The sequence below is a fragment of the Oryx dammah genome, unplaced genomic scaffold (genome assembly GCF_014754425.2).
Source record: "Oryx dammah isolate SB20612 unplaced genomic scaffold, SCBI_Odam_1.1 HiC_scaffold_18, whole genome shotgun sequence".
NCBI lineage: Eukaryota > Metazoa > Chordata > Mammalia > Artiodactyla > Bovidae > Oryx > Oryx dammah.
Window position 1 is genome coordinate 49,069,241 of NW_024070202.1, and position 27,318 is coordinate 49,096,558.

General features: G+C 37.2%; 1 protein-coding gene and 1 non-coding gene across 2 annotated transcripts in view; both read left to right on the top strand.

The window, feature by feature from the left end:
* The window catches only part of BCAP29 (B cell receptor associated protein 29), a 48,124-nt gene extending 21,007 nt beyond the window's left edge, over positions 1-27,117 (top strand). Inside the window, exons 6-8 of the mRNA XM_040260830.1 lie at positions 210-318; positions 20,074-20,174; positions 26,215-27,117. Coding sequence (XP_040116764.1) covers positions 210-318; positions 20,074-20,174; positions 26,215-26,247 — 243 coding nt within the window. The 3' untranslated portion in view covers positions 26,248-27,117. The remainder of the gene's footprint in view (positions 1-209; positions 319-20,073; positions 20,175-26,214) is intronic.
* Positions 3,250-3,377, top strand: LOC120878301. The gene has a single exon (XR_005724509.1). It is a non-coding gene; the product is annotated as a small nucleolar RNA U109 (small nucleolar RNA).
* Positions 27,118-27,318: the final 201 nt, after the last annotated feature.

The window sequence follows — 27,318 nt, forward strand, 5'->3', positions numbered from 1 at the left end:
TGTGTGTGTGTGTGTGTGTGTGTGTGTGTGTGTGTGTGTGTGTGTGTTTGCCAAAAACCAGGTTTCTAGTAACAGAAGTTACATTGTAAAAAAGTATAAAGCACTAAAAAGGACAAAGAATAAAGGCCAATAATTTAAAATACGTTATTTAGCTCTTTTCCTAAAAAAATGTCTGGCTATTACAATCTAAGATTACTTCTTTCTGATAGCTCTTGAAAAACTATGGCAAGGAAGAAGAACATGTTTTGGAAGCAGAAAATAAAAAACTAGAAGAAGACAAAGAAAAACTGAAAACTGAATTAAAGAAGGCTTCAGATGGTAACGTTGTATGCCTGCACAAAAGTAGAAGTATCATATTTTATGCTGTTAAACTTCACTGCTTTTGCTAAAACAAAACCAGTGGCTACATGTTCTTCTGGTTAAAATACCAAGGGTGACCTATTTACAAATTCCTGCTCAAATATGAAGATAAAACATTGTTTCAGCCAAGAGAAACATGCTCTGTTTTACAGACAAACATGTAGGTGTTTCAGATCTGTGTTGTAAATACAAATGTTCCTGCCTTAGCAAAAGACCTATGTTCCTGAAAAGTTGCTTGTAAACACATTTGGAAAATTATCACAGTTTTTCATCATAGTACAGTGCTGCTAAAAGAAGCAGTGACAGGGGGAAAGTTTTGGTTATAAGATAAGGTTGTAATATTAGGGCTTGAGATAAGCCCTAATATTTTCTACCTGCCAGATATAAGGAAAATGTTCCTTGAAAGAAATGATACGGACAGAGTAAGCCACAGACTGGGATGTCAGTAGAGAGTTCAGTGTCTGATTCCAAAATACATTGCAGTAAGGACTTGGGGTAAGACATCCCAACTCCCATTTACCTGAAGGCAGCTATTTCTTCTGCATTTTTTGTTTTTTTGAAAAACAGTTCTTTTAGTATATTGTTATTCTTAGACAAGGAACAAATTATTATTGCCTGCAGCTGCATAGCACTGAAAAGTTCTAAACCTGATGTCATCCAAGAAACTGCCTCAAAGGTGATAGCTTGACCCCTGAGCAACATTCCAGCTTATGACAGATAGTCCTTGATGTTGTCCAGATACTGGGAACCTCTCAGGCAGAGTCAAGATAGTGATCAATGCATAGGCCTCCTCCAATTTCAGATCTCTTCCACTGCTTTGTGTTGGGAATAAATTGGAAAACATTAGTAATTGAATAAAAATACTTTATGCCATTTGTAAGTTTAGATTAAAAAAAAAATAGGCCTCAGTATAATTTTCTGTAATACACCTTGCTATTGTTGATTATGTATATTGTTTGGACAGAGTTGAGTTCATCAAGATGTATTTGCATTTGAAATGGAAAGCCTGAAGATAAAAGCTAATTGCTTAAAAAAATCCGTAGGGTATTTCATCTGATATAAAATGTATAGTCACTTTCCTACTTCTTATTTAAAGTAAAAAAAAAAATCATCTAAGTTAAAAAATAATTTACTCTTCCAGACAAAGTGGTAGATGGTGTGTTTGGTATAGTATAGCTCAAAATTCTAAATCTTCTCATAGTTGTACTTTTGGCTCTTCTGCAGTTCCAAATAATTTGGAACATGATCATGAAGTTTTAACATTTGTATGAAAATAAATTTAGTAATCAGACATTTCAGAAGAGAAATAGTGTTCTTTTTTTACCCAACACAAAATATTGCTGGTAATCCTTCTGAAGAATGCAAGGGACTATTTCCAAAATACCTTTAATTAGTTTAAAAAATTATTTTAAATTCCTGCTTTTTTAATATCTGCCAAGGATCCTTTTCCTTAAGTTGTAAGCAGAGTAGGACAGAAATAAAAGGCAGACAAGAGGAGGTTGTGTGCCATACTACCTCTCTTAACCCTGGCCAGCTTAGTTTTTTCCTCCCTTTGCTTTTTAAAAAATCCAACTCATGTATTTTGAGTTTTAACTTCACAAGTCGGATATATAACCCTAAACTCAGTGTTATTTTGAGTAATATAAAGAAGCTCAATATTTCTTTGACAATTCAGATGTTGGAGAAGATGAACTCTTTTATAATATAGGCATTTTGTTTATGATCGGATAACAAGTGATTGCAATTTTCCTATTTGAAGTATAGACTGCAGAACTACTTTCAAAGTGAATCAAGGTGGAAGTAAAAGCAGATTTTACCTGTTTGAGTATGTTCTGTTTGGTTTCTGCAAGGAGTGTAGTATTTTACGAACACATTTTATTTTAGATAACATTGTTACTGACCTTGAGAAGATCCAAGTTCCATTTCTAATGGAGGTATAACCCTGGCTGTGTTCTCTTGACCTATACTAGTCAAATTCATTAAGACAAGAACTAAGAAATAAATTAGTAGTTCAAGGTATGGATGAGTTCAGCAGCACAATGCTTTGTATATAGTACCATTCAAATAATATTCATAGATTTCTAAAAATTGAGAGCATTAAGACTGATGGTGCTTAAGAAATGTTTCAGGAAGTCTTCTTATATTTAAAAATAGAGTAGAAAGGCAGTGTGGTATATATTTTTTAAGAGGTAAATAGAATGTTGTCCTTATGCATGCTCTTACCCTTAGTGTTTCTTTATAATCTTGGTGAAACATTTTCTCCAAATATATTAGTGGAAGTAAAGCACAGATACAAATGTCTATTTAAACTGATTCAGTCCAAATTGGGGAAGTATTATTCTGAAAGCAGGTATTAAGAGCACTCACTCTGTCAGCAGTGCCAAAATCTCCATCAGTTTTAATCACCAGCTCAGATTTTTCACCAGTTAGTAAATGACCTGTGCTCCAGTGCAGTCATATGACCCTAGTGAGCCAAAGGAGAGCGTGCATGTCCCCAAGCATCCAATTTACACTCAAGACTAACTTAGTCAGGTGTAAGGACCTGATCTGTCATTTTTAATGATGTGTTTAATGGTAGCGCTGATGTCCCAGTGTGTGGAGTAATTGGGAAAGGGCAATTCCATGAAAAATGAGAACTTAAGCTCTGAAGAATTTACAAAGTTCACAAGCCCTCATAATAAAAATAGACCTTGTATGTAGCAGAAAACTTTCTGATATCCAAGGAGATTGACTTCAAAAGATTCTTCCCAAGAGAGCTTCCCAGGATTTATTCTTAATACCTTCTCAGTACTTATTCTTAAAACTAGAGGAAAAAAAAAAAAACTAGAGGAAATATGTTATCATTCAGTCATTGCATGCATCCAGGCAATGATTTTAAGTGTGATTGAGTTGTACATGAAAATGTCTCTTCCTCATTCCTTTAGGAGCAGAAGTATCCGTAGCATGCTACATTGAAAGTTCTCAGGGCTGGCAGTCTAATAGTAGAAGTTGAGTACTAGTGTATGTCTCCTACATAAAGGGAAAAGAAAAAAAAGAAAGTGACTGAGGCAAATTCCTTGACCCTGCCATTATTCTTTCTTCTTTATCTTCCCTTTTTTTTTCTTTCCATCAGCAATTTTGGGGGGAACTATTCAAATAACATTCATTGTAAGGTTGAATGTAAGAATCTGCCACATTGCAGATGAATTCTTTACTAGCTGAACCACCAGGGAAGTCCATGAATGCTGGAGTGGGTAGCCTATCCCTTCTCCAACATATCTTTCTGACCCAGGAATAGAACCAGGGTCTCTTGCATTGCAGGTGGATTCTTTACCAACTGAGCTACCAGGGAAACCCATTCAAATAACTTATTCATTGTAAGATCATTTAACATGGAGTGTAACTATCCTTAAAAAGCAACCTATTGAGGATAAAGCAAATTTTTATTTATTTTTCTTCTAGTTTTATTGAAATATAATTGACAAATGGCACTGTGTAAGTTTAAGGTGTGGGATTCCTAGGTGACTCAGTGGTCAAGAATCACCTACCAGTGCAAGAGATGCAGGAGATACCAGTACTGTCTCTGCGTCAGGAAGATCCCCTGGAGTAGGAAACGGCAGGCTACTCTAGTATTCTTGCCTGGGAAATTCCATGAACAGAGGAGCCTGGCAGATTACAGCCCATAGGATCATAAAGAGTCAGACACGACTTAGCAACTGAGCACATATCATGCAAGTTTAAGGTGTACAGTTTAATAATTTGATTTATCGATACATGCACCATGAAATGATTATCACAATGTTTAGTGAATATCCTTCATCTCATTACAAAATTAAAGAATAGAAAACAATTTTTTTTCTTGTGTTGAGAACTCTTAGGATTTACTCTCTTAACAACTTTCAAAACTGACATACACCAGTGTTAATTGTATTAATCATGTTGTACATTGCACCCCTGCTGCTGCTGCTGCTGCTAAGTCACTTCAGTCGTGTCCGACTCTGTGCGACCCCACAGATGGCAGCCCACCAGGCTCCCCCATCCCTGGGATTCTCCAGGCAAGAACACTGGAGTGGGTTGCCATTTCCTTCTCCAATGCATGAAAGTGAAAAGTGAAAGTCAAGTCGCTCAGTCGTGTCCGACTCTTAGCGACCCCATGGACTGCAGCCTACCAGGCTCCTCCATGCATGGGATTTTCCAGGCAAGAGTACTGGAGTGGGGTGCCATTGCCTTCTCCATATTACATCCCTAGAGCTTACTTATCTTATAACTGAAAGTTGGCACATTTTGACTGCCTTCCTCTAATTCCCCCTCCCCCCACTCTGCTCTCTTTCTATGAGTGTGTTTTTGAAGTGTAATTGACTTACAGCACTATACTAGTTCCTTTAACACAACATAGTGATGTGATGTTTTAAACATTTCAAACTGATCACCACAGTAAGTCTTATTACCATGTCACCATACAAAGATAACACATAATTATTGACTGTATCCCCCACACTGTACATTTCATACCTGTGGCTCATTTATTTTGCAACTGAAAATTTGTACTTCCTTTTTTTTAAGTTTCTTCTAGGCTTCTCATTATTATTATTATTATTATTATTATTATTGTTATAATGTAGGATGCAGGATCTTAGTTCCCAAACCAGGGATCTGACCTATGCCCCTTGCAGTGGAAGGGCTGAGTCTTAACCACTAGACCACCTGGGAAGTCTGGAAATTTATACTTCTTAATCCCCTCACCTGTTTCTTTCTTCTCCTTAACTTCCCCCTCCCCCACCCCCATCCCTGGCAAACACTTGTTTATTCTCTCTATATATAACTTTGTATCTTGTTATGTTTCTTCATTTGTTTGTCATTTTTATTGCACATAAAAGTGAAATAATACAGTATTGGTCTGTCTGACTTATCTCACTTAGCCTACCTTCTAGGTCCAACCATGTTGTAACACATGGCAAGATCTCATTCTTTTTTATAGCTGAGTAATAATAATATTCTTGCCTGGGAAATCCCATGAAAAGAGGAACCTGGCAGACTACAGTTCATGGTATCACAGAGTCAGACACAACTTAGCAACTAAACAACAACAACAAATATTCCGTGGTGTGTGTTTGGGTGTGTGTGTGTGTGTCACATTTTTTTTACCCATTTATCTATTGATGGGTAATTAGGTTGTTTCCGTATCTTGGCTGTTGTAACTAATGCTACAGTGAGGTACATGTATCTTATGTTCTCTAATTGGTGTTTAAGTTTTCTTCAGAGGAGTGCTATTGCTGGAGATAAAGCAAATTTTAAACGTTACTCAAAGTCTATACAAGTAACAGAAACTGAGTGTAAAGGCCCATTCTGTGTACCTAAGTATTGGCAGCATATAACGGGGACCTTAGATTTGAGTCAGGAAACAGAATCTTCTAATCCTATTTAAACTTCAAGTTTATTAACTAGTTATTTTATTCAACTCTCAACTAGTTTACTCAACTCTGTTCCTGGATAAATGCTTCCATTTCACCATGGCTTACCTTGAAAAGAAATAACATTCTAGAATTTCCTTTTACAGACCAATTTCTCTACCCTTAGCATGTTTGAGTTTTTTGGTTTTTTTTTAAATCATCATCCTCTAAAGCCAGTGATACACAAGTCATAACTAACATGGGGACCAGAGAGTAAAAATAGTTGAAGTGCTTTACAAGAGAAATTGAAGATCGAGATAAGAGAAAATTACAGAAAAATTACTATTCTGTATATCAGTAACCCTGTATTTCTGCCTCTAGAGTCTTAAACAAGAATAAGACAGATTTAAAACTGTGGGGTTCCTAGTTTCTTGCAAAGAAACTGTTTGAGCCATCTATCTAGCTAAAAATAAATTCTCAAAGTCCAAACTAAGCATATCTTACGGTTGCAAATTCTTGTGGGTGTAAACTCAACTATCTTTAACTTGCACTTATATCAAAGCCGCCATCTTATTTTTAATTTTGCAGTGCTTTTTAAAAAATTGGTAGGTTTAGTCATATTATGTTTTTTGCTTTATAACCTTTTAACAAATGTTTTTATGCTTTGAGTAAGAAAACACATGTATTTTCTCCTCTGTTTACTTATCTGGAAATTTTTGCTTCTTTAATATCTCCTTTTCCTTTGAAGCAAAGTCCATATTTTAAAAAAATAGCATAGATTATTTGATGGATATGGCAATAGACTATGTGTTATTAACAATACATCAATTATTTAAATCAAATAAAATGTATGACCGTCCCTTTAGTCAGCTTTTAACTTTTAGGTTGTTTTTTTAATTTTTAAATAAAGGGTGTATTGCCGTTTATCAGTGTATATTATCTCTACATGCAGTTAGCATTATTATCAAACAAGAAGAAGGAGACTTTCTTGCTGTGGACTATTTCCTGGAACAAATATGTCATAGTGATATGTTCTCCTGCTTGGTTCCCTGTCACATTCCCATTTAGTTGTAATGTTTTCCATTTTCTGAGCTTCTTATCTGTTTCCAGGCCCTTTTCATGTAAAATAAACTATATAATTGTTATACAGTGACCAAGAGGAATAGCTCCAGGGAAAATAGTAACTGAAGACAGAAACTCAAGGATGACCTTCATAGCATTGACAATGTGTGCTGTGCTTTGTCCCTCAGTCATGTTCGACTCTTTGTGGCCCCATGGACTGTGGCCCACCAGGCTCCTCTGTCCATGGGGATTCTCCAAACAAGAATACTGGAATGGTGCCCTCCTCCAGGGGATTTTCCCAATCCAGGGATCAAACCCAGGTCTCCCACAATGTAGGCAGATTCTTTACCATCTGAGCTACCAGCGAAGCTCCAAAATACTGGAGTCAGTAGCCTATCCCTTCTCCAGGGGAACTGCCTGACCCAGGAATCAAACTGGGGTCTCCTGCATTGCAGCTGGATTCTTTACCAGCTTAACTACCCGGGAAGCCAGCAAGCATAAGTGATGCTACCTGAAGAAAAGCTTTCATTAGCTCTACAAAGGGGCATTACAGCAAGAGAAAATATTTTTTTCCTTGGAGAGCTTATAACCTTGATGAATGGATCCAACATATATATATGAAGTGACTACAAATTATTCCTTCCTCTGTGTGACATATGAGTTAGTTTACTGAAAAAAAAAAAAAAAACTGGAGTAGAGAGTGTTAAATGCATACCAAATAATGGAATGTTCAGATGATTAAAATGTAATCAAGCATAATTCTCTGAATATGTTGATAGACATATTGATTGAATCAGTTTGTTTCAGGTTTATGTGTAATTGCCGCATGCTATACAGAAATTAAACTGGACAACTCTACTCTAAAGACATTTTCGAAATGGATGGGAAGCATTCAGCCAGGAAAATGAGCTGAAAAAGGAAGAAAACCTTTCCTTCCTAAAGCAAAATCTCATTGCAGCATCCTGTATCTATATAGTATTTGTTGTTTCTATAAGCAAAATAGATAAATGGGGAACTTCTTAGGCAGTTTCTTAAAATTTCAAGTGTAATTTGAGTCCTCTCCTCTCATGTTCTGCTACTTTATTTTATAGTTCTTTTGAATAATTTGATAATCTAAGAGAATCTGATAAGACTTACAAGTGTGTTTTAGTTTAGGGATCAGCAAACTGTGGCCCATGGGTCAACTCCAGCTTGCTGCCTTGATTTTAGAAATTAAATTTTATTGGAACAAAGCCCTGCTCATTCATTTACATGTTTTCTGGGTGCGGAGTTAAGCAAACTGGGCAGACGCTGCATGGCCTAGGAAGCTAAAAATGTTTGCAATCTGGCCCTTACTGACTCCTGTTAAGGGTCTTTAAATAAAGAATACCTTTTTCAGTATAAATGAGATGATATTGAAGAGATTGATTTCTGCTTTAATATTATTATAAAATTTGCTATACACCCAGGTACTCGTTGAATGAATGTTGATCAGATAATTTAAGGAATTATGTATGCTTATATATAGTAAAACTAGTTCTTTTTTTATAGTCAGAGTCAATTGATTCCTTCAGTTCTGCATACATGATGATTTGTAAATCAGAGATTTCATGTGTTGCTTCTACTTTCACATGAAATTGCTTTATAAAACATACTCTTCAAATCAGTATATATAAGCTATACCTACACAGTGCTTTGCCTAAAACATACACTCTGATTTTCAAGTGCAAAACTAGCATATTTATATAATTTGTAATTATTCTTCGCTAAGCAACAGAGCCAAAATTTTCTTAAATATATTACTTAGCAACCTAACTTAAGATTCATGAAAGAAGTCTTTATGTATTTATTGTTTCTTTTGCCAACAGCATAACATAGGTCTGATTTTATTTATTAAATTATAAAGCCTGCTCATTGGTTCCTTGGTCCAGAGTCCCAGTAATCTTTATAAATATCATCATGCCTTATTTCACCCACAAACCTCATTCATGTTCATAGTCCCCCAGAGGATAGGGGCAGGCACCGTATGCCTAACAATAGGTAGAAAAATACCTAACACACACAAAATCATTCATTTCCCCTTTCTCTCTGCATATGAAAAATAGAGCTATTTTTTGTTTTATTCATTAATGTTTACTCTTTAGTATAGTTATTTTTGCCCCTTTGTTACCATTCCAAAAAATATCTTACTCCTTCTCGGGCGAAGCAAGCAGTCTTCTAAAGCATGTCACTCCTGTTAGTTTGGCATCTTCACTTTGCCACTAGAGTGTCAACACCATCAATTTGATTTGGCGTCTTCAGTGTTTAAAACTCTGTATTAGTTCCTGTTGCCTTTATAATAGCACTTCAGGAAGGCACACGTGGTCTTCTGTGATCTGCCCCCAGCGTCATCTCCAGTTTTGCCAGCCCCACCCTTGTCCAGTCTTAATTTTAGGGAGGCCTGGCGTGCTGCGGTTCATGGGGTCACAAAGAGTCGGACATGACTGAGCGACTGAACTGAACTGAACTGAACCCTATTAAATATGGGAGCATGTAGTTGTCCTAACAGTGGTGGTTCATCATTTTTCTCCTTTGACCCTTTTGACTGCAGGTCTGTCTGCCTCTACTGCCCTCATCCTTCAGCTTCCCCATCACCACCTCTAAGAAGCCTCCCTGAAACTGCCTCCTTTCAAGCTGGGTTGAATGGCCTCCTTCTGGACCTCCATAGTTCTGTGTGGATATGTATTTAGTAGTGTACTCTGTAGAAATTATTTTATTTTTTATCTTTCTTACTAGATTGTAAGTGCTGGGAAGGCAGCTGCTGCTGCTAAGTCACTTCAGTCATGTCCGACTCTGTGCGACCCCATAAACGGCAGCCCACCAGGCTCCGCCATCCCTGGGATTCTCCAGGCAAGAACACTGGAGTGGGTTGCCATTTCCTTCTCCAATGCATGAAAGTGAAAAGTGAAAGTGAAGTTGCTCAGTCATGTCTGACTCTTTGAGACCTCATGGACTGAAGCCTGCCAGGTTCCTCTGTCCATGGGATTTTCCAGGCAAGAGTACTGGAGTGAGGTGCCATTGCCTTCTCTGGGAGGGCAGGGCCACATCTAAATCAACTCTTTGTCCCTAGCGCACATACAGTATTCCAGGGCTGGTTGCTAACAGATACTAACAGATCTCACCCCCAAGTACTGATGCTTTCTCTTCCCTCCTTACCCAATTTAGATTTGAAGGTTCATCATAATTAGGCTCTTGCAAACTACTTACCTCCTTTTTCCTCCCATCTCCCCCCACCCCCAACCCCTGTTGTCTATTTCCCTTGTGTCTCTCAAGGTCTGAGCCTCGGTGATAGTCTACTTATCCATCTACTTTGTACCTGCACACAAGCATCTCAACATGGCTGAAAGAACCAACTTCTTGTTTTAAATATACAGTCACTGCATTCAAATGGTCCCTAAACACTGTGACAGTCCTATTGCACTTCTCTAAATTCTTCACTTTTTCACTCTCCAGAACTGTTTTAGATCTTTTCATCTCACTTCTAAATTCTAAATCCATCCTACTTCATTGAACTCAGAGAATTAACAAAAAAAAAATTCATCTTCTTACCACCAAAACTACCATCCTCCCCCAAATGGACTCAAACTCTGAATGTCATTGGGTTACAAGTTTGAGTCCCTCTTCTACTGCTGTGACTCTCAACCCCATTATCCTTCTCAAGGGCTCTTGTTTTCTGCAATTACTTCCTCACTTCCTATCCCCAAAAATAAAAGTTAAAAACCTTTTGTTTCATATTCCTTCACTTACTGCCCCATTTCTCTGTTCTGCTTCACAGCAGACTTTTTTTTTTCCTTTTAACTTTTTATTCAGACATGATAAATTCAAATCACAGAAGAGACACAGAAATACTACCAAGAAAAGCCTGTAGCCCTCACTCAGTTACCCAAATGATAACGTCTTATATTTGCCCTATCCTTTTATCTCTCTTCATATTTTCCTTATTATTTTTACAGTTTCCAAATGGTGATTTTCTAATTTCCTTATTCTCCATTTATTAAATGCCATTCTGTTGTTAAAGGAGGAGCTTTTTCATTTTTCCCACAGTTATTTATTGATTTGCCTATTTAATATATTCAGTAGATTTTATTTTATTGTTCTGATTATCTCAGATTTGGCCAATGGGAGTCTTTTCAAGCTGAGTTCCCTATCATTTTGTCATGCCCCATTCTGTAAGCATTTCCATTCTGGTGTAACTTTAGATATTCCAAGCTTATCTTGTACTTTTCCTCCTCCGTCCTTTGAATCAACCATTTCTCTCCTGCTGCTGCTGCTGCTGCTAAGTCGCTTCAGTCGTGTCCGACTCTGTGCGACCCCATAGATGGCAGCCCACCAGGCTCCCCCATCCCTGGGATTCTCCAGGCAAGAACACTGGAGTGGGTTGCCATTTCCTTCTCCAATGGGTGAAAGTAAAAAAGTGAAAGTGAAGTTGCTCAGTCGTGTCCGAATCATAGCGACTCCATGGACTGCAGCCTACCACGCTCCTCCATCCATGGGATTCTCCAGGCAAGAGTACTGAAGTGGTTTGCCATTGCCTTCTCCAGCCATTTCTATAGTGAGCCTTAAAGTGAAGAATGGTATATAGAAAGCTGGACCCTCAGTGTGCTACTGGGGTGTCATTGCTTCTAGGTGCCCTTAGCAGACAGAATTGATAGTAGCTTAAATTTCACCACTTCAGAGAAACTTTTCCTGAGTACTCCATCTCTGTGTGGCTGTATGTACTCCATCCTGGCACACTGTTCAAACTTTCTGCATGATATTTATCACTTACTAATGGTTGGTTGGTTGGTTGGCTTCTTTACTGAGTGTCTTCCTCCCAGACTAGAAAATGAGTATTATGAGAACAAAGACCCTTTCACTTAGTAGGAAGTCTGATGCCCCGTAGGCATTCCATATGTTGATGAATGGATAGATGAATGGATGGCTCCCTTGTCTTACGGCAGTTTCATCTGTGTAACAGCTTCATCTTCTCTAGTTGTGAAGACTAGGAATCTTTGGAGGGGCTCTTAGGTTTCATGAACTCTTAATAGTTAGAGCCTGGAAGAAACTTTCCTTCTTCATATTCTTGATGTAAGTAGTAAAGGTTTATCATCATTGTTAAGGAGCTTAATTCTCACCACCCTTCTATATTTGTTGTGCATACTGACTCTAATGTAGATTTCATAAAAACTATTTTTACAAACCCTAACTTTAAATTTCTTTAAGATGTTTATAATCATACTGTCTCTGAACCCTCCTCTTAAGTAACTTAAACCGTTTATATGTAAGACTTACTCATGAAGATGAAGAAACCTATACTTTTGTTAATCTTGAAATGTATTAAGTCCATGCTTTACTAGATTTCTTGCTTTTCTCTACTTCCTCACTCCTCACTCAGTGACTTTTTTAATACTACCACTTTGGTGGGTTTTTAAAATATATAATAATTTTAAAACATAAGAAGATTTTACACTAAAGAAAAATTTAAGTTTTTCTTTAAGCAAATGAATTTAAAAAATCATATTAGATAGGTTCTTACTAAGATATTACTTACAACTAATGAATTTTGTTATATCTTGTCCCATATATATGTATTTTGTGTGGGCTTTTTTCCCCACTGTAATTTTTTAAAACTAAACTTGATGTTAGGATGTGTGTGCTGTGTGCCAAGTCGCTATAGTCATGTCTGACTCTTTGTGCCCACCAGGCTCATCTGTCCATGGGATTCTCCAGGCAAGAACACTGGAGTGGCTTGCCATGCCCTTCTCCAGGGGATCTTCCCCATCCAGGGATTGAACCTGGGTCTACTGCACTGCAGGCAGATTCTTTACCATCTGAGCCACCAGGATAATTGAGATTTATACAAAAGTAGGCAATATAGTTGGAGAAGGAAATGGCAACCCACTCCAGTGTTCTTGCCTGGAGAATCCCAGGGATGGGGGAGCCTAGTGGGCTGCCATCTATGGGGTCGCACAGAGTCGGACACGACTGAAGCAACTTAGCAGCAGCAGGCAGTATAGTACAGAGAATTATCATATTCCCCATGCTCAGTGTCTCCTAATATTCATGTCTTACATTAATATGTTATATTTATATAATTAATGAATCAATATGGATATATTATTATTGAAAAAATACATAGTTTATTCAGATTTCCTTAGTTTTCACCTGAGATCTTTTTTGTACTCTAGGATCTCATTCAGGATACCACGTTACATTTAGTTTCATATCTCCTTAGGTTTCTCTTGGCTACAGTAGTTTTGCAGACTTATTTTTGAAGACCTTGACAGTTTTGAGAAGTACTGGCTTTTTGCAGAATGTTTCTCAATTGGAATCTGCTATTTTTCATGATTAGACTGGGGTTATGGGACTTGAGAGGAAAGTCACAGAGGTAAAATGCCATTTTTACTACATGATTTTAAGAATATATTATCAACATGATTTACACTGTTGATGTTGACCTTGATTTTTTGGTTGAGGTAGTATTTGACACTACCTCACTAAAAAAAGTTGCTTTTGTAACCCCTTATTTCCACAGTGTAGTCTTTGGAAGGAAAGTCACTATTTGTGGCCTAAGATTAAGAAGTAGTAGGGGGTTACACCCTATCTCCTTGAGGACAGAGTATCTGAATAGATGATTGAAGCTCTTCTGCACAGATTTGTCTATGTACCCCTATTAATTTATATCAGAAAAACTCATGGATATCCACTTTATACTTCAGATTATAATTTAATACTACTTGTTTTGTTGCTCAGGTCATTTTTTTCAGCTTTAGTCATTGAGAACTCCTTCAGTTGACTCCTGTATCTCCTTGATGTATCCTCATCATCGTGGATTTTTTTGTTGTTGTTGTTTTATCTTTTTCTTGAGTACATCATTCTAACTCTATAAGATACTCCAGGCTTATCTTGTATATATCTTGCCCCATTACTAAAATAAGTATTTTCTGTTTTTTTTTTAACTCAATTCTGTGATAGTATTTACTTTTGGTTTTTTAATTCTAAATTAGCATGAAATATTTGTGACAATTATATTTTTATCAAAATATCATGAGTGGTCCGTTTGCTTTGTGAATTTCCAGCTAGCCTGAATTTTTTTTCATTAAAGATATAATTGGGTTTAGTTGAAACCAAGATTCCTATCAAGTGATTAAAATGGTACTCTATTGTTTACCTGACATTTATCATATTTTCAAAACTGAACTGATTACACATAAGTGGATTTTTCACATGCTTAAAGCTTAGACTTTTCATTTGTCTGCTCTTTAATTCCTTCAAGGAACATATTTTAAGTACCCAACAAACGCTAGGCACAGTGCTGGGTGCTCAGAATGGAAAGACAAGACACAGCTTCTTTTTTTTTTTAATTTTAATTCTTAAAAACATTTTTTGCTACCCTGGGTCTTGGTTGCTGCACTCGGGCTTTCTCTAGTTGTGGCAAGCAGGGGCTGCTCTCTTGTTGTGGAACATGGACTCTAGGGTGCAGGGGCTTCAAGAGTGGCACATGAGCTCAGTAGTTGCAGCGCACAGGCTTATTAGTTGCTCTGCGGCAGGTGGAATCTTCCTGGGACCAGGGATCAAACCCATATACCCTACATTCGCAGGCAGATTCTTAACCACTGGGCCACCAGGGAGGTCCAACTTTGTTTCTTGAGTAGTCCACAATCTGCTGGGGACATAGTGTGCTGCTGTTGTTGAGTTGCTAAGTCATGTCCAACTCTTCGCAACCCCATGAACTGTAGCCTGCCAGGCTCCTCTGTTTATGGGATTCTCCAGCCAAGAATACTAGAATGCATTGTCATTTCCTTCTCCAGGGGTTTCTTCCTGACCCAGGGATCAAACCCACATCTCCAGCATTGCAAGCAGATTCTTTACCACTGAGCCACCAGGGAAGCCCAGGGATATAGTTACACTTCAGCATAAGTGATATAATAAAATTAAGCTCAAGATGAAATAGAAACCAACAGAAGAGATGAAGAATAATTTCTTGACATTTTAAAGAATAAATATTAATTAACCAGATGAAGTAGGAGAGAATGAGTCAGGCAAGGAGGTTAAAAGAGTGAGCAAGGATGTTTTAAGAAAATGAGGAGCCTGTAACTGAAAGAGTAGTACTTTCTGAAATACTACAAGGAACTCACTGTGACTGGACCGTAAAATAAGATGGAGGCAGTGATACAAGTTGAAAAGTAGGTCTCGGATCCATCATAAAGGGTCTCGTGTGCCATGTTTACATGTTACATCTGAGGGGCACTGTTGTGGGGTTCTTAGGCATAGGAGTGAGCAGTCTCTTTGACATCACTGTGGACAGTGAACTAGAGTAGCCAAGAAACAAGGTGAGGAATCCATTTCAGTAGAGATGAAGAGAGTGGTGATAGTGACTGAGTGAAGTGGATAAACTGGAGAGAGAGAGAGGAAGTAGAACCAACATACCTTATCGACATACGGGTGTGGGGTTAAAAGAACATAGGTACTATTTGAAGTAATAAAGAAAACAGACCTTACCTGCATATACCTGACAAGAGAGTCACATACAAAAACAAGCATAATATAACTAAAACCACAACTTACGTCCCTTACTGAACAGATGTTTGTGTATCCTTTCCAAGAATTTTGAAATTATTACTGTAGATTAATGGTCCAGTGATGATCCCTGTAAAGGAACAGTACATATAAGGATTAAGTATACTGAATAGTCTGGTATGTCACTCTCGAGTTCTCAAAAATAGAACCAGATGTATGAACACTTTTCAAATTAGTTTTCCTCTAGTGCAGTCCTTATACCCCATATACCACAGCCAACTTGAGCTTTCTTGCCAATGGGTCTAAAAATGTTTTTTTATGTTCCTGGCAGAGTTTAGTTGGTACTGTCTGTTATCTCAGATAGAAATCATAGTGATACATTTACACAGTGCATCAGTCTCACCAACTTCCCACTGTGCAAATAGCTCAATAAATGTAAGTTTGGTACTTGGAAAACCACAGATATTTTTGGCCTGCTTACATGTCATTTTACACAAACATTTTGGCTTACTACATGTCACTGTAATATTAGTTAGAGTTTTTATTTATATTAATGATTTGTGCCTCTAAAAGTTCCTGGTGAGCATAACTGAACCTGTCCAGTAATCTTGTGACATATCTCAACATTTCCATACCACTACTGGAAAGTGATAGTTCATTTTGGCAGATGGGAAAATTGAAGTAGAGACTTAGATGTATCACCTCAAGCCTCCTTAGCTGATGTCTTCCCTATATATGCTGTTTCCAAAATAACATGATTTGAAATAAAACAAGAAGCATATTCAAATGTCAGATAACAACTTTATGTAATCGCTTAGTCATAAAGGCAGTTCCAGAAGGGGGTAGAAGACAACCAAAACAGAATATTGTAGTTTTTATAAAATGAGAGGTAAAGAAAGGACTGGGAAACAGTCCAGAAGACTCCTAGACAGTAAACAGCCTCTCCTAATTGGAGTAAATCAGTAAGATAGTAATCATTAGGTTTACTAATATCCACCGAAACACAAAATAAAATAAGAAACACAGTTCATGTCTTGGCTTGATAAGTGCTAGAAAAATAGGATTTGCCTGCATTTGTTTTGTTATATCTTTGTACTTTCTTCATAATCAGAAGAAACTTCTGAATAGGCTATACACATGGTTTCTAGCTTTTCTGACAGATTCGTAGGGTCATCTGATTCATTCTTTGTCCTAACAATTCATAAGAAAATAGTATCTTTTAATAAGAAGGTTGTAATAGTATTTTTTAATGAGTTGATATATGATTTATTAAATCTCCTAATTAATTTATTCATGTCAGAAATTTAAGTATAAGTCATTTTTAACATTAAGAACTGTTGAATACAAGCTCCTGATCAACATTTTTAAAACCACTATTAGAGACTACTCAGATATTACTAAGTTGTAGAAACTTCTTTGCTTTTTATATACTCAAGTCAAGACTCTTAAACATTTTTAGTAAGAAAGGTCTTGAAGATGACACCATGCTCTATTTTTTCGATATCTTCTGCTGCTACTGCTGCTGCTAAGTCACTTCAGTCATGTCCAACTCTGTGCGACCCCGTAGACAGCAGCCCACCAGGGTCCTCCATCCCTGGGATTCTCCAGGCAAGAACACTGGAGTGGGTTGCCATGTCCTTTTCCAATGCATGAAAGTGAAAAGTGAAAGTGAAGTCGCTCAGTTGTGTCCAACTGTTAGCCACCCCATGGATTGCAGCCTACCAGGCTCCTCCGTCCATGGGATTTTCCAGGCAAGAGTACTGGAGTGGATTGCCATTGCCTTCTCATGAGTATATTCTAGGAAATGCCTTATGCCCAAATTGAAAACTAATGCATTATCTTTATGTTGTGGCTATAGGTCCTTATGAAATCTAACTACCAGAAATCTCTCTTCCACATCCAACCCATGCCTTTTTTTACTAAGTGACACATTAAAGTTGTCAAATTCAGTTTTTAATACCTAATTTAGATTTATGGATCTATAGAAGTAATGTGAGGAAACTATAAAGCTGAGCTGTCTAATATCACTAGCCATTAGCTATGTATGGCTATTTAAATCAGAATTTAATTTAAATTTAATTTAAAACCCAGTTCTTCTGTTGCACTTGCCATATTTAAAGTGTTGCACAGGGAACTCAGCCCAGTGCTCTGTGATGACCTAGAGAAGTAGGATGGAGGGAGTAAGAGGGAGGCTCACGAGGGAAGGAGCATACATATACATATAACCAATTCATACAATGTTGTACAGCAGAAAGTAACACAACATTGTGAAGCAGTTATATTCCAATTACAAAAATTTTTTAAATAAAGTGCTCGATAGCCATATAAAGCTAGTGGCTACCATATTGGACAGCACAGATGTAGAACAATGCAGAGTTTAATTAGACAAAATAGTCAAGAAAGTATTGATACAAAAGGTACTTCAGTTGATAGTGACTTAGACATTTATATATAAAAATACCCATATGAGGGCTTCTCAGGAGGGAAGACAATCAAACTGTTTATAAAGAGAACCTAAAATTTAATTTCATTTTGCAAAAAAGGTGACTTAAGTTTTATAAATCTCACTTTCTTTCCTCAAATCCTACCCTCAAAGATTGACAAATGCAGAACTTCTGAAGGCTGCATGTGCAGAATTGTATGTAGAGCTAGTTCAGGATTCCCAGAATTGCTCCAGTCCATCTTACACAACTCTTCCCTTCTGCACATTTGCTCACTGGCTTCTACACAAAGTGTTGACTTAAATGTTGAAGTAATGTCTTTAAACGCCACTTATACACCCCATATTTTTCTACTTTGTATAAGAAAGTGATCATTCTTAAGGAAATAGGGTCGTCCATCTCTTAGTAAAAATGATAAAATATTTTTTCCACCCTCAGTTTTTTCAAAAGCAGACCCTTCTGATAAGTTTTATTTGGTAATGCTTGAGTCCAGGCTGAACCTGGGAAAGGTTAGGGTAAATCTGGAACATCTTGTGCCAGAAACTGTTGGGGGCATAGTCAGGGGACATAAATGCCAGCCTGAAAGGGGTTCTCCCTGGCCAGACCTGGGGGAAATTAAGTATATTAATGAGTTATAAATCATTTTTAAAAATAGGAATCTATTTCTAGTTCATACTGATGGTGGATGGATGGATATGAAAGAAAGGAAGACTCTTCTTTATACTACAGTGCTGACTGATAAATTTGGATTGAATGGTGAAGTTGGAAAACCACTAGTTTGCAATCATCATAACAAAGATAGGTTTTGGGAAAGAATGATCTGTAGATGCTGAATATAAGCTTGAAGTTTTGACAAGAAACAGGATGTTTTGTTGTTCAGTCACTCAGTCATGTCCCAACCCCATGGACTGCAGCACGCCAGGCTCCCCTGTCCTTCACTGTCTTCCGGAATTTGCTCAAACTTATTTCCATTGAGTCTATGATGCCATCCAACCATTTCATCCTCTGTCGCCCCCTTCTCCTGCCCTCAATCTTTCTCAGCATCAGAGTCTTTCAGTGAGTTGGATCTTCGCGTCAGTTGGCCAGAGTATTAGAGCTTCAGCATCAGTCCTTCCAATGAATATTCAGGGTTGATTTCCTTTAGGATTGACTAATTTCATCTCCTTGCTGTCCAGGGGACTCTCAAGAGTCTTCTCCAACCACAGTTCAAATGCATCAATTCTTCAGCACTCAGTCTTCTTTATGGTCCAACTCTCACATCCATACATGACTGTTGGAAAAACCATGCTTTGACTGTACAGACCTTTATCAGGAAAGTGATGTCTCTGCTTTTTAATACACTAAGTTTGTCATAGCTTTTCTTCCAAGGAGCAAGCATTTTTTAATTTCATGGCTACATTCACAGATTGGAGTAATTTTGGAGCCCAAGAAAATAAAGTCTGTCACTGTTTCCATTTTTTTCCCCGTCTATTTGCCATGAAGTGATGGGACCGGATGCCTTGATCTTAGTTTTTTGAACGTTGAGTTTTAAGCCAGCTTTTTCATTCCTCTTTCACCTCCATCAAGAGGCTCTTATGTTTCTCTTTGCTTTCTGCCATAAGGTGGTGTCATTACATAGCCTTAATTGTCTCACCACTTCTTAGTTACAGGAGGAAAATAACTATAAAAATGGAAAAAACAGAGACAGATGGGCCTGTGGATGTGATAACCTTGAGATACATTCAGCATCAACATACATTCAACATTATGTCATATTTGCCTGTAAGAGGGAGGTATAATCTGAATTTAATCAGAGAACATCAGGCAAAGTCAAAATGGAACACATTCTATTAAAAAGAGAGGGCTGTGTTCTTAAAAATATCAGTGTCATTGATGAGTAGGGAGAAGAAGGCAAGGGGGAAAGCTAATGAATTATCCCAGATTAGTGGAAATTAAAGAGATATGACATCTTAATGCTAGTTTTCAATATAGGACTAGATATCTGGACTAGAACTGAAAAAAATGATAAAAAGGACAGAAGTGGTACAGTTTTAAAGATTGGAAATGGATGGTAGATCAGATAAAAAGTATTATATTGATGTTAAATTTCCTAAATTTGTAACTATACTATGAATATCTTTGTTCTAAGGAAATACACAGTGATTTCCTAAGGGTAAAGGGGCATGAAGTCTGTAATTTGATCTCAGATGGTTCAAGAAAATAATTGTGTTTGTACAGAGAGAATACAATATCAAAGGCTACAAAGGGGTTCTCTTTGCAACTTTCCCATAAATTTGAAATAATTTCAAATTCAAGATTTTTTAATTCTATTCAATGTTCTCTAGCCCTTTCTAAGGCACAAAATGACGTGATGATAATGAAGATGCAATCAGAGAGACTTTCAAAAGAGTATGACCGGCTCCTGAGAGAACACTCAGGACTTCAGGTAGGTGACATCCACTTTATGAGCCTCAGCTTTTAAAAAATAATTACTTAAGTCAGTTATTTGGGCTGTTCACCTTCCCAAGTCAAGGTGTTTTTAATTCTGACTTTGCTAAATGATTAAGCCAATTTTTACTTGGAGGCTTAAGACTGGGACATCAATATGCAAGATAATCATGACATAGAGATTTACAGCATGCTAACTTACAGCACTCTTGTTGCGGTGATGTTTTAAGCAAAAGAATTGAGCAACATTGAAAAAAAGGCTGGTCCTGAAATAATTTAGTTTTGACATTTGGAATGTTTGCCATATGCATGTCAAAATACAACCAAAAATCGAAGACCTACATCACACTACTCTTCTGTCCTGCTGTTTTAAACATCTTAGGACAAACTCTGAAGCATTCAAATATATGTTTTTCCTCTAGAGTTGAGTTGAAAGATGGAAATAGGGAAAACCGTTTTGTCATTGAAGTCACAAAGTTGGGGCCATGATTTTCTTTCTCTTCCCCTTCACTTCAGCAAGAGCCAGTTCCCTACATTCTCCCATGGAATGGGCTTGTCTTCCTTTCCTCTTGGGCTACCAGGTCATAACCTGAATTGATTTTCCAGGCAACCCTGGCTTTCCTAGTTCCTCCCAAAATGCACTGTCTCTGCTCTTCTGCTTTCAGGTTGGGCTTTTCCTTAGAATTTGGTAGCGTTTGTGGCTTTCAATCGAGGCTTTTTAGCAATTACAGCTCTACACTTATTTCACTGTACAAGAAACCTTAGTCCCAAGACTCATTTCCCTGCTTGTCAGTGGTCACTGTATCTTTGAGGTCTAGCAACATGCCTGGTACAAGACAAGCAAGCACTCTACTCATAGGCCTTGGAGTCAGACAACTGGAATAACTCTCATGCTAGCTTTGTGATCCCAAGCAGTTTATGTCACCCTTCTGGGGCTCACTTCTCTTCATCTGTAGAATCAGAACAATAATAGCACCTGGCTCACCAGCTTGTTGGGAGGATTGAAGAAAATGTGTAGGCCACTTAGCATTGTACCTGGCCAGTAAACACCCAAGGAATGAGAGCTTTTACCATAATTATCACCATTATCGATATTAATTCCTCTGTAGAAATTTTCTTGAAATAATGAATTACTCTTATCCAGGCACTCGGGCCTTGATTAGAGCCAGTCAAGAGAAGGTCCAAAGCACATTGGCAATCTGTTATTCCCAGCCGAGTTGCATGTTTAACTAACCTGCTTTGACAATAGGACAACCAGAGACAGATAGGTACCTTATGTGCTCCAGACCCAGGACACCCAAAGCTCAGTTCACAGGGTCTGGAGAAACCAGTTAGATTTTCAGCAAGACCACCCTTTCCCCATCTCTAAAACAGAGGTCCTGAAATTGTTGGCTTCATCATGGCATGATGAGATGAGAATTATTCCTTTGCATCCTTCAAGATCCTCCATGGAAAGTGGAGAAACACTTTAGAAGCCTCTCACCTGGAAAAAGAACTTTTTCACCTTCCCATGTGTGAGGTCAGAGTATAGGCAATAAGGATGAGTATCTTACACCAGTGGACTCGGCCTAGATGTCAGAAACATTTAGATCCCTAGATGGAGAAGCAGCAGGAAGACTCCTTCATTGCTGAATATCCCATTGTGGCAGCAGCCAATGATTCTCTTAATCCCTAAAAAATGTATGTTACTGAGGGTCACTCAACCCATTGTGATTATCTGGGTCATGAAGCTCTTTTTTTGTACAATTCTTCTGTGTATTCTTGCCACCTCTTCTTAATATCCTCTGCTTCTGTTAGCTCCATACCATTTCTGTCCTTTATTGAGCCCATCTTTGCATGAAATGTTCCCTTGGTATCTCTGATTTTCTTGAAGAGATCTCTAGTCTTTCCCATTCTATTGTTTTCCTCTATTTCTTTGCATTGATCACTGAGGAAGGCTTTCTTATCTCTCCTTGCTATTCTTTGGAACTCTGCATTCAGATGCTTATATCTTTCCTTTTCTCCTTCACCTTTCACATCTTTTCTTTTCTCAGCTATTTGTAAGGCCTCCTCAGACAGCCATTGCATTTCTTTTTCTTGGGGATGGTTTTGATCACAGCCTCTGAGTTATGAACCTCCATCCATAGTTCTTCAGGAACTGTCTTATCAGATCTAATCCCATGATTCTATTTGTCACTTCCACTAAATAATCATAAGGGATTTGATTTAGGTCATACCTGAATGGTCTAGTGGTTTTCCCTACTTTCTTCAATTTCAGTCTGAATTTGGCAATAAGGAGCTCATGATCTGAGCCACAGTCAGCTCCCGGTCTTGTTTTTGCTGACTTATAGAGCTTCTCCATCTTTGGCTGCAAAGAGGATAATCAATCTGATTTCGGTATTGACCATCTGGTGATGTCCCTGTGTAGAGTCTTCTCTTGTGTTGTTGGAAGAGGGTGTTTGCTATGACCAGTGTGTTCTCTCGACCTGCTTCATTTTGTACTCCAAGGCCAAATTTGCCTGTTACTTGAGGTATCTCTTAACTTCCTACTTTTGCATTCCAGTCCCCTAGAATGAAAAGGGCATCCTTTTTTGGTATTAGTTCCAGGTCTTGTAAATCTTCATAGAACCATTCCACTTCAGCTTCTTCAGAATTATTGGTCAGGGCATAGACTTGGATTACTGTGATATTGAGTGGTTTGCCTTGGATACAAACAGAGATCATTCTGTTCTTTTTGAGATTGCATCCAAGTACTGCATTTCAGACTCTCTTCTTGACTGTGATGGCTTTTGGAATCAACAAACTAAAATGGATTGGTTGGGTAAATTTAACTCAGATGACCATTATATCTACTACTGTAGGAAAGTTATTTCTTACACTTTTTTTTCCTATTCACCTATACTTAACCCCTCATTATCCAATATGAGAGCCTGAATAATATTCTGAGATTTAGGTGTCATTATATGAGAACTATTTTCTTAAAAGTTACTCTTACACTTTGATACTCACTTTCTGAACCCACTTGAGAAGCAAAAGATTGCTCTAGACCAGCCACAGTAAAAAGCTGTGCCAGATTGTCCTTCATGAATTTTACTTCTGTTGTCAGACCAACCTCAATAATTGAATTACATCATAAAGTTCATTGGGAAATAAGTTTTCAGTTTTATATACTTGATTTATTTTAAATAAAATAATTTTAAAATAAAGGACTGTTAAAATATTAATGATGAGAGAGGGGAAAACTGGTTTCTCTATTGTAGACAAATCCCACTTTACATCTTTTAAATCCCTTTGAATTTCCCCATCCAATCCGCTCCCTGTTATGGTGGTAGTGGTGGTTTAGTCACTAAGTCATGACCAGCTCTTGCAATCCCATGGACTGTAGCCTGCCAGGTTCCTCTGTCCATAGGATTTCCCAGGCAAAATACTGGAGTGGGTTGCCATTTCCTTCTTAAGGAGGTCTCCCCAACCCAGGGATTAAACCCATGTCTCCTGCATTGGAGGTGGATTCTTTACCACTGAGCTATCCCTGTTATAGGCACTAAATTAAAAAAAATAGAAAACAGTCCCTTGGAAATATGTATTAATAGTCTTTGCCATTCCTTGTTTGCTCTGACACTCTTCTAGAAAAGAAAACACAGAACATACTTAGGGTCATTGGCAGCACAGACCTGTCAGCACTAGCCACTTTTAAACTTTCATTTGGAAAATCATCCTTCGCTTAAGGGACTTGTCAGAGTAGCAGCTCCATTAAAGCTGTGTTTTTTTCTAAAATAAGATACGTGTAAAAACACAAAGGAAACCTTGTTATTCAGATACCTCCTCTAATGCTGTCTTCTGACTTGTCCTGAAGTTAATATTGCTGAAGTTGTTTTGAAAGCATGAATGCTCAGTACAAAAGAGAGCTTGATAGTTTCCTCAGTGCAGCAATAACCACACAACTCTGTTGTTTGCGATATTTTTTTCTCAGTGCAGAAAATGATCTCTTATGGTTAATGTCTATCCCATTTTCCTGCAGTTTAAATGATGTATTATAGTCATCTTATGATCAGCAAAGAGTATAAGCCAGTATAAGCCAGAACTGAGAAGCCAGTTCTATTGGCTAATATCAGAAGAACAAAAAGCCACCTACATGGGTTTTTCGGTTCCCTTCATTCTTTCTTTGCCAGAACCATTTTGATATTCGTCTTCTGAACCCACTTGAGAAGCAAAAGATTGCTCTAGACTAGCCACAGTAAAAAGCTGTGCCAAATTGTCCTTCATGAATTTTACTTCTGATGTCAGACCAACTTCAATAATTGAATTACATCATAAAGTTTCTTAGGGAAACTAGTTTATTTACTTTAGATAAAATAAATCATGACATAAAGAACTGTTAAAATATTAAGGAAACAGATGGAAGAAGGGAAACCTGTTTCTCTGTTTAAACAAATGTCACTCCATATCTTTAAACCTCTTTGGATTTCCCCATCTGATCCCTTCCCTGTTATAGGCACTAAATAAATATTAGAAAACACTACCTTCAAAACATGTAGTCTTTTTTTTCCTTGTTTGCCCTGACTATCTTTTAGAAAGAAAAAAAAAAAAAGCACAGAGCATACTCAGGTTGACAGCACAGACTTGTCAACACTGGCCACTTTTAAAGTTTCATTTTGGAAAATCACCTTTTGCTTAAGGGACTCATCAGGGTAGCAGCTCCATTAAAGCTATGATTTTTATCAAAAGTGGTAAGATATATGTGAACACATAAGAGCTATACCTTGTTATTTAGATGCCTCTTCTAATGCTATCCTCTGACTCAGTTGCTTTAAGTTAATATTACTGAAGTTGCCCAGATGAAAGTAAGAATGCTCAGCCCAAAAGAGAGCTTGATAGCTTCTCTGTTGCAGCAATAACCACACAACTCCATTGTTTTGTTTTATTTTTTTCAATAAAATGATCTCTTACAGTTAATTTATATCCCATTCTCCTCCAGTTTTAAATGATGTATTATAGTCATCTTACGATCAGCAAAGAGTATAACTTGAGAAGCCAGTTCTATTGGCAAATGTCAGAAGAACAACAACAAAAAAAGCCACCCATATGGATTTTTTTGTTTCCTTCCTTCTTTCTTTGCCAAAAATCTTAATTAGGGTTGCAGGAGGGGAATTTCAGAAATTTTGTTTTCCTTGTATAACCTGTGAAATGAAAGCAAAATAGATTAAAGCAAGGGAAAAGATTAATTTAACAAGAGTTTTATTTCTTTTCCTTTTAAACACTTTTTCAAGTAAAACTACACATTTTGTAGTTTTTTAAAATATGAGAGTTTGTATTTTCATTTGATTATCCTTGTAATTAATAACTATACACAGAAAAGAGAATGATTTTATTTTTTAATTTATTTTAATTGGGGGTTAGTTATTTTACAATATTGTGGTGGTTTTTGCCATACATTGACATGAATCAGCCATGGGTGTACGTGTGTCCCCCATCCTGAACCCCCCCTCCCACCTGCCTCCTGATCCCATCCCTCTGGGTTGTCCCAGTGCACCAGCTTTGAGTGCCCTGCTTCATGCATCAAACTTGGACTGGTCATGTATTTCACATATGGTAACATACATACAATGCTGTTCTTTCAAATCATCCCACCCTCACCTTCTCCCACAGAGTCCAAAAGTTTGTTCTTTACATCTGTGTCTCTTCTGCTATCTTGCATATAAGGTCATCATTACCATCTTTCTAAATTCCATATATTTACATTAATATACTGTATTGGTGTTTTTCTTTCTGACTTACTTCACTCTGTGTAATAGGCTCCAGTTTCATCCACCTCTTTAGAACTGACTCAAATGCATCCTTTTTTATAGCTGAGTAATATTCCTGTGTATGTGTACCACAACTTTCCTATCCGTCCATCTGCTGATAGACATTTAGGTTGCTTCCATGCCATACGACCCAGCAATCCCACTGCTGGGCATACACACCGAGGAAACCAGAACTGAAAGAATGTTTCTTAAAAGTCCCTGTCATATTTATGAATCTGTTTCTCTAACTACCCAAGTCATGTTTTTTTCTTACAGGATCGTGCAGGGAAAGACAAGAAATGCCTGTGAACTTTATGAAAGAAGATTGTGAATATACCATGTCAAGAAGAAAAATTTGTTATCATGTTAGCCTCTAGAAAACTTAAAATTCAGTTCATAAAAACATACTATGACCAGCCATTATTTTTTTAATGCCACACACATGGACTTATCATAATGGCATTATCACAGTATTGATGATGTTTCAGATATATTGTAAAGCCTGTATTCCAGCTCTTAAATAAAATATAAGCATGTTAAACACTTTATTTAGATGCTGATAGTAACACTGGTGTGTGGTGGCTGAAAGAGTGAAACATGAAAACAGTGACCTTCTTTTTAAGCCTGATGGTACTAGTTAACTCTCTTAAGACAGCTGTATTGATAATTATATTTTCAGTATTGTGATTCTGCACCTGTTAAACTATTTTTGTTGACATTTGTGTTAATAACACATAATTAGTAGGCATTCTGCTTTTTTAATGTTCATCTGGGAATGGAGTTTACATCTATTTGTATAACTGCCATAGCACTGAACTGAAATAATTTTACAACAATGTGGAGTTCTTGAGATAGAAAGTTTATGTATAATGTATCCAAAAAAAAAAAAAGTTTATGTATAATGTATCCAAAAAGTAATGTTTCCCATTGCTGTAAGAGTTGCTAATTATACAGATATTACCTCATATATACATACACTGGTGTCACAATTTCTCTGAGATGTTTCTATATTCTGAAAGCTACATATTAAATACTATTTTCCATTCATATATTCATTTAGTTTCCTTTAGGAGAGGATGATTGTTATATTAATGTGATTTAGGTCACTCCAGTGTTTAGACTTGAAAGCTATCTTCCTTGTTTCTTAAAGACCTAGATATAAAAGAAAATGGAAAATAATTACTGGAGTCTTACTTCCCTGATGTTTGTTTTATCCTTTATTATGATCATTTTAGCACCAATTTCATGCATAATTAATTTTTTTCATTGTAACGTTGCAAGTACATAAGAAATGAGCAAGTACATAAGAATTTTATTTCAGATAAAAGGAGTCACTGCTAGAAAACAGACATGTAGGAGACATTTAACAGAGTAAGAAAT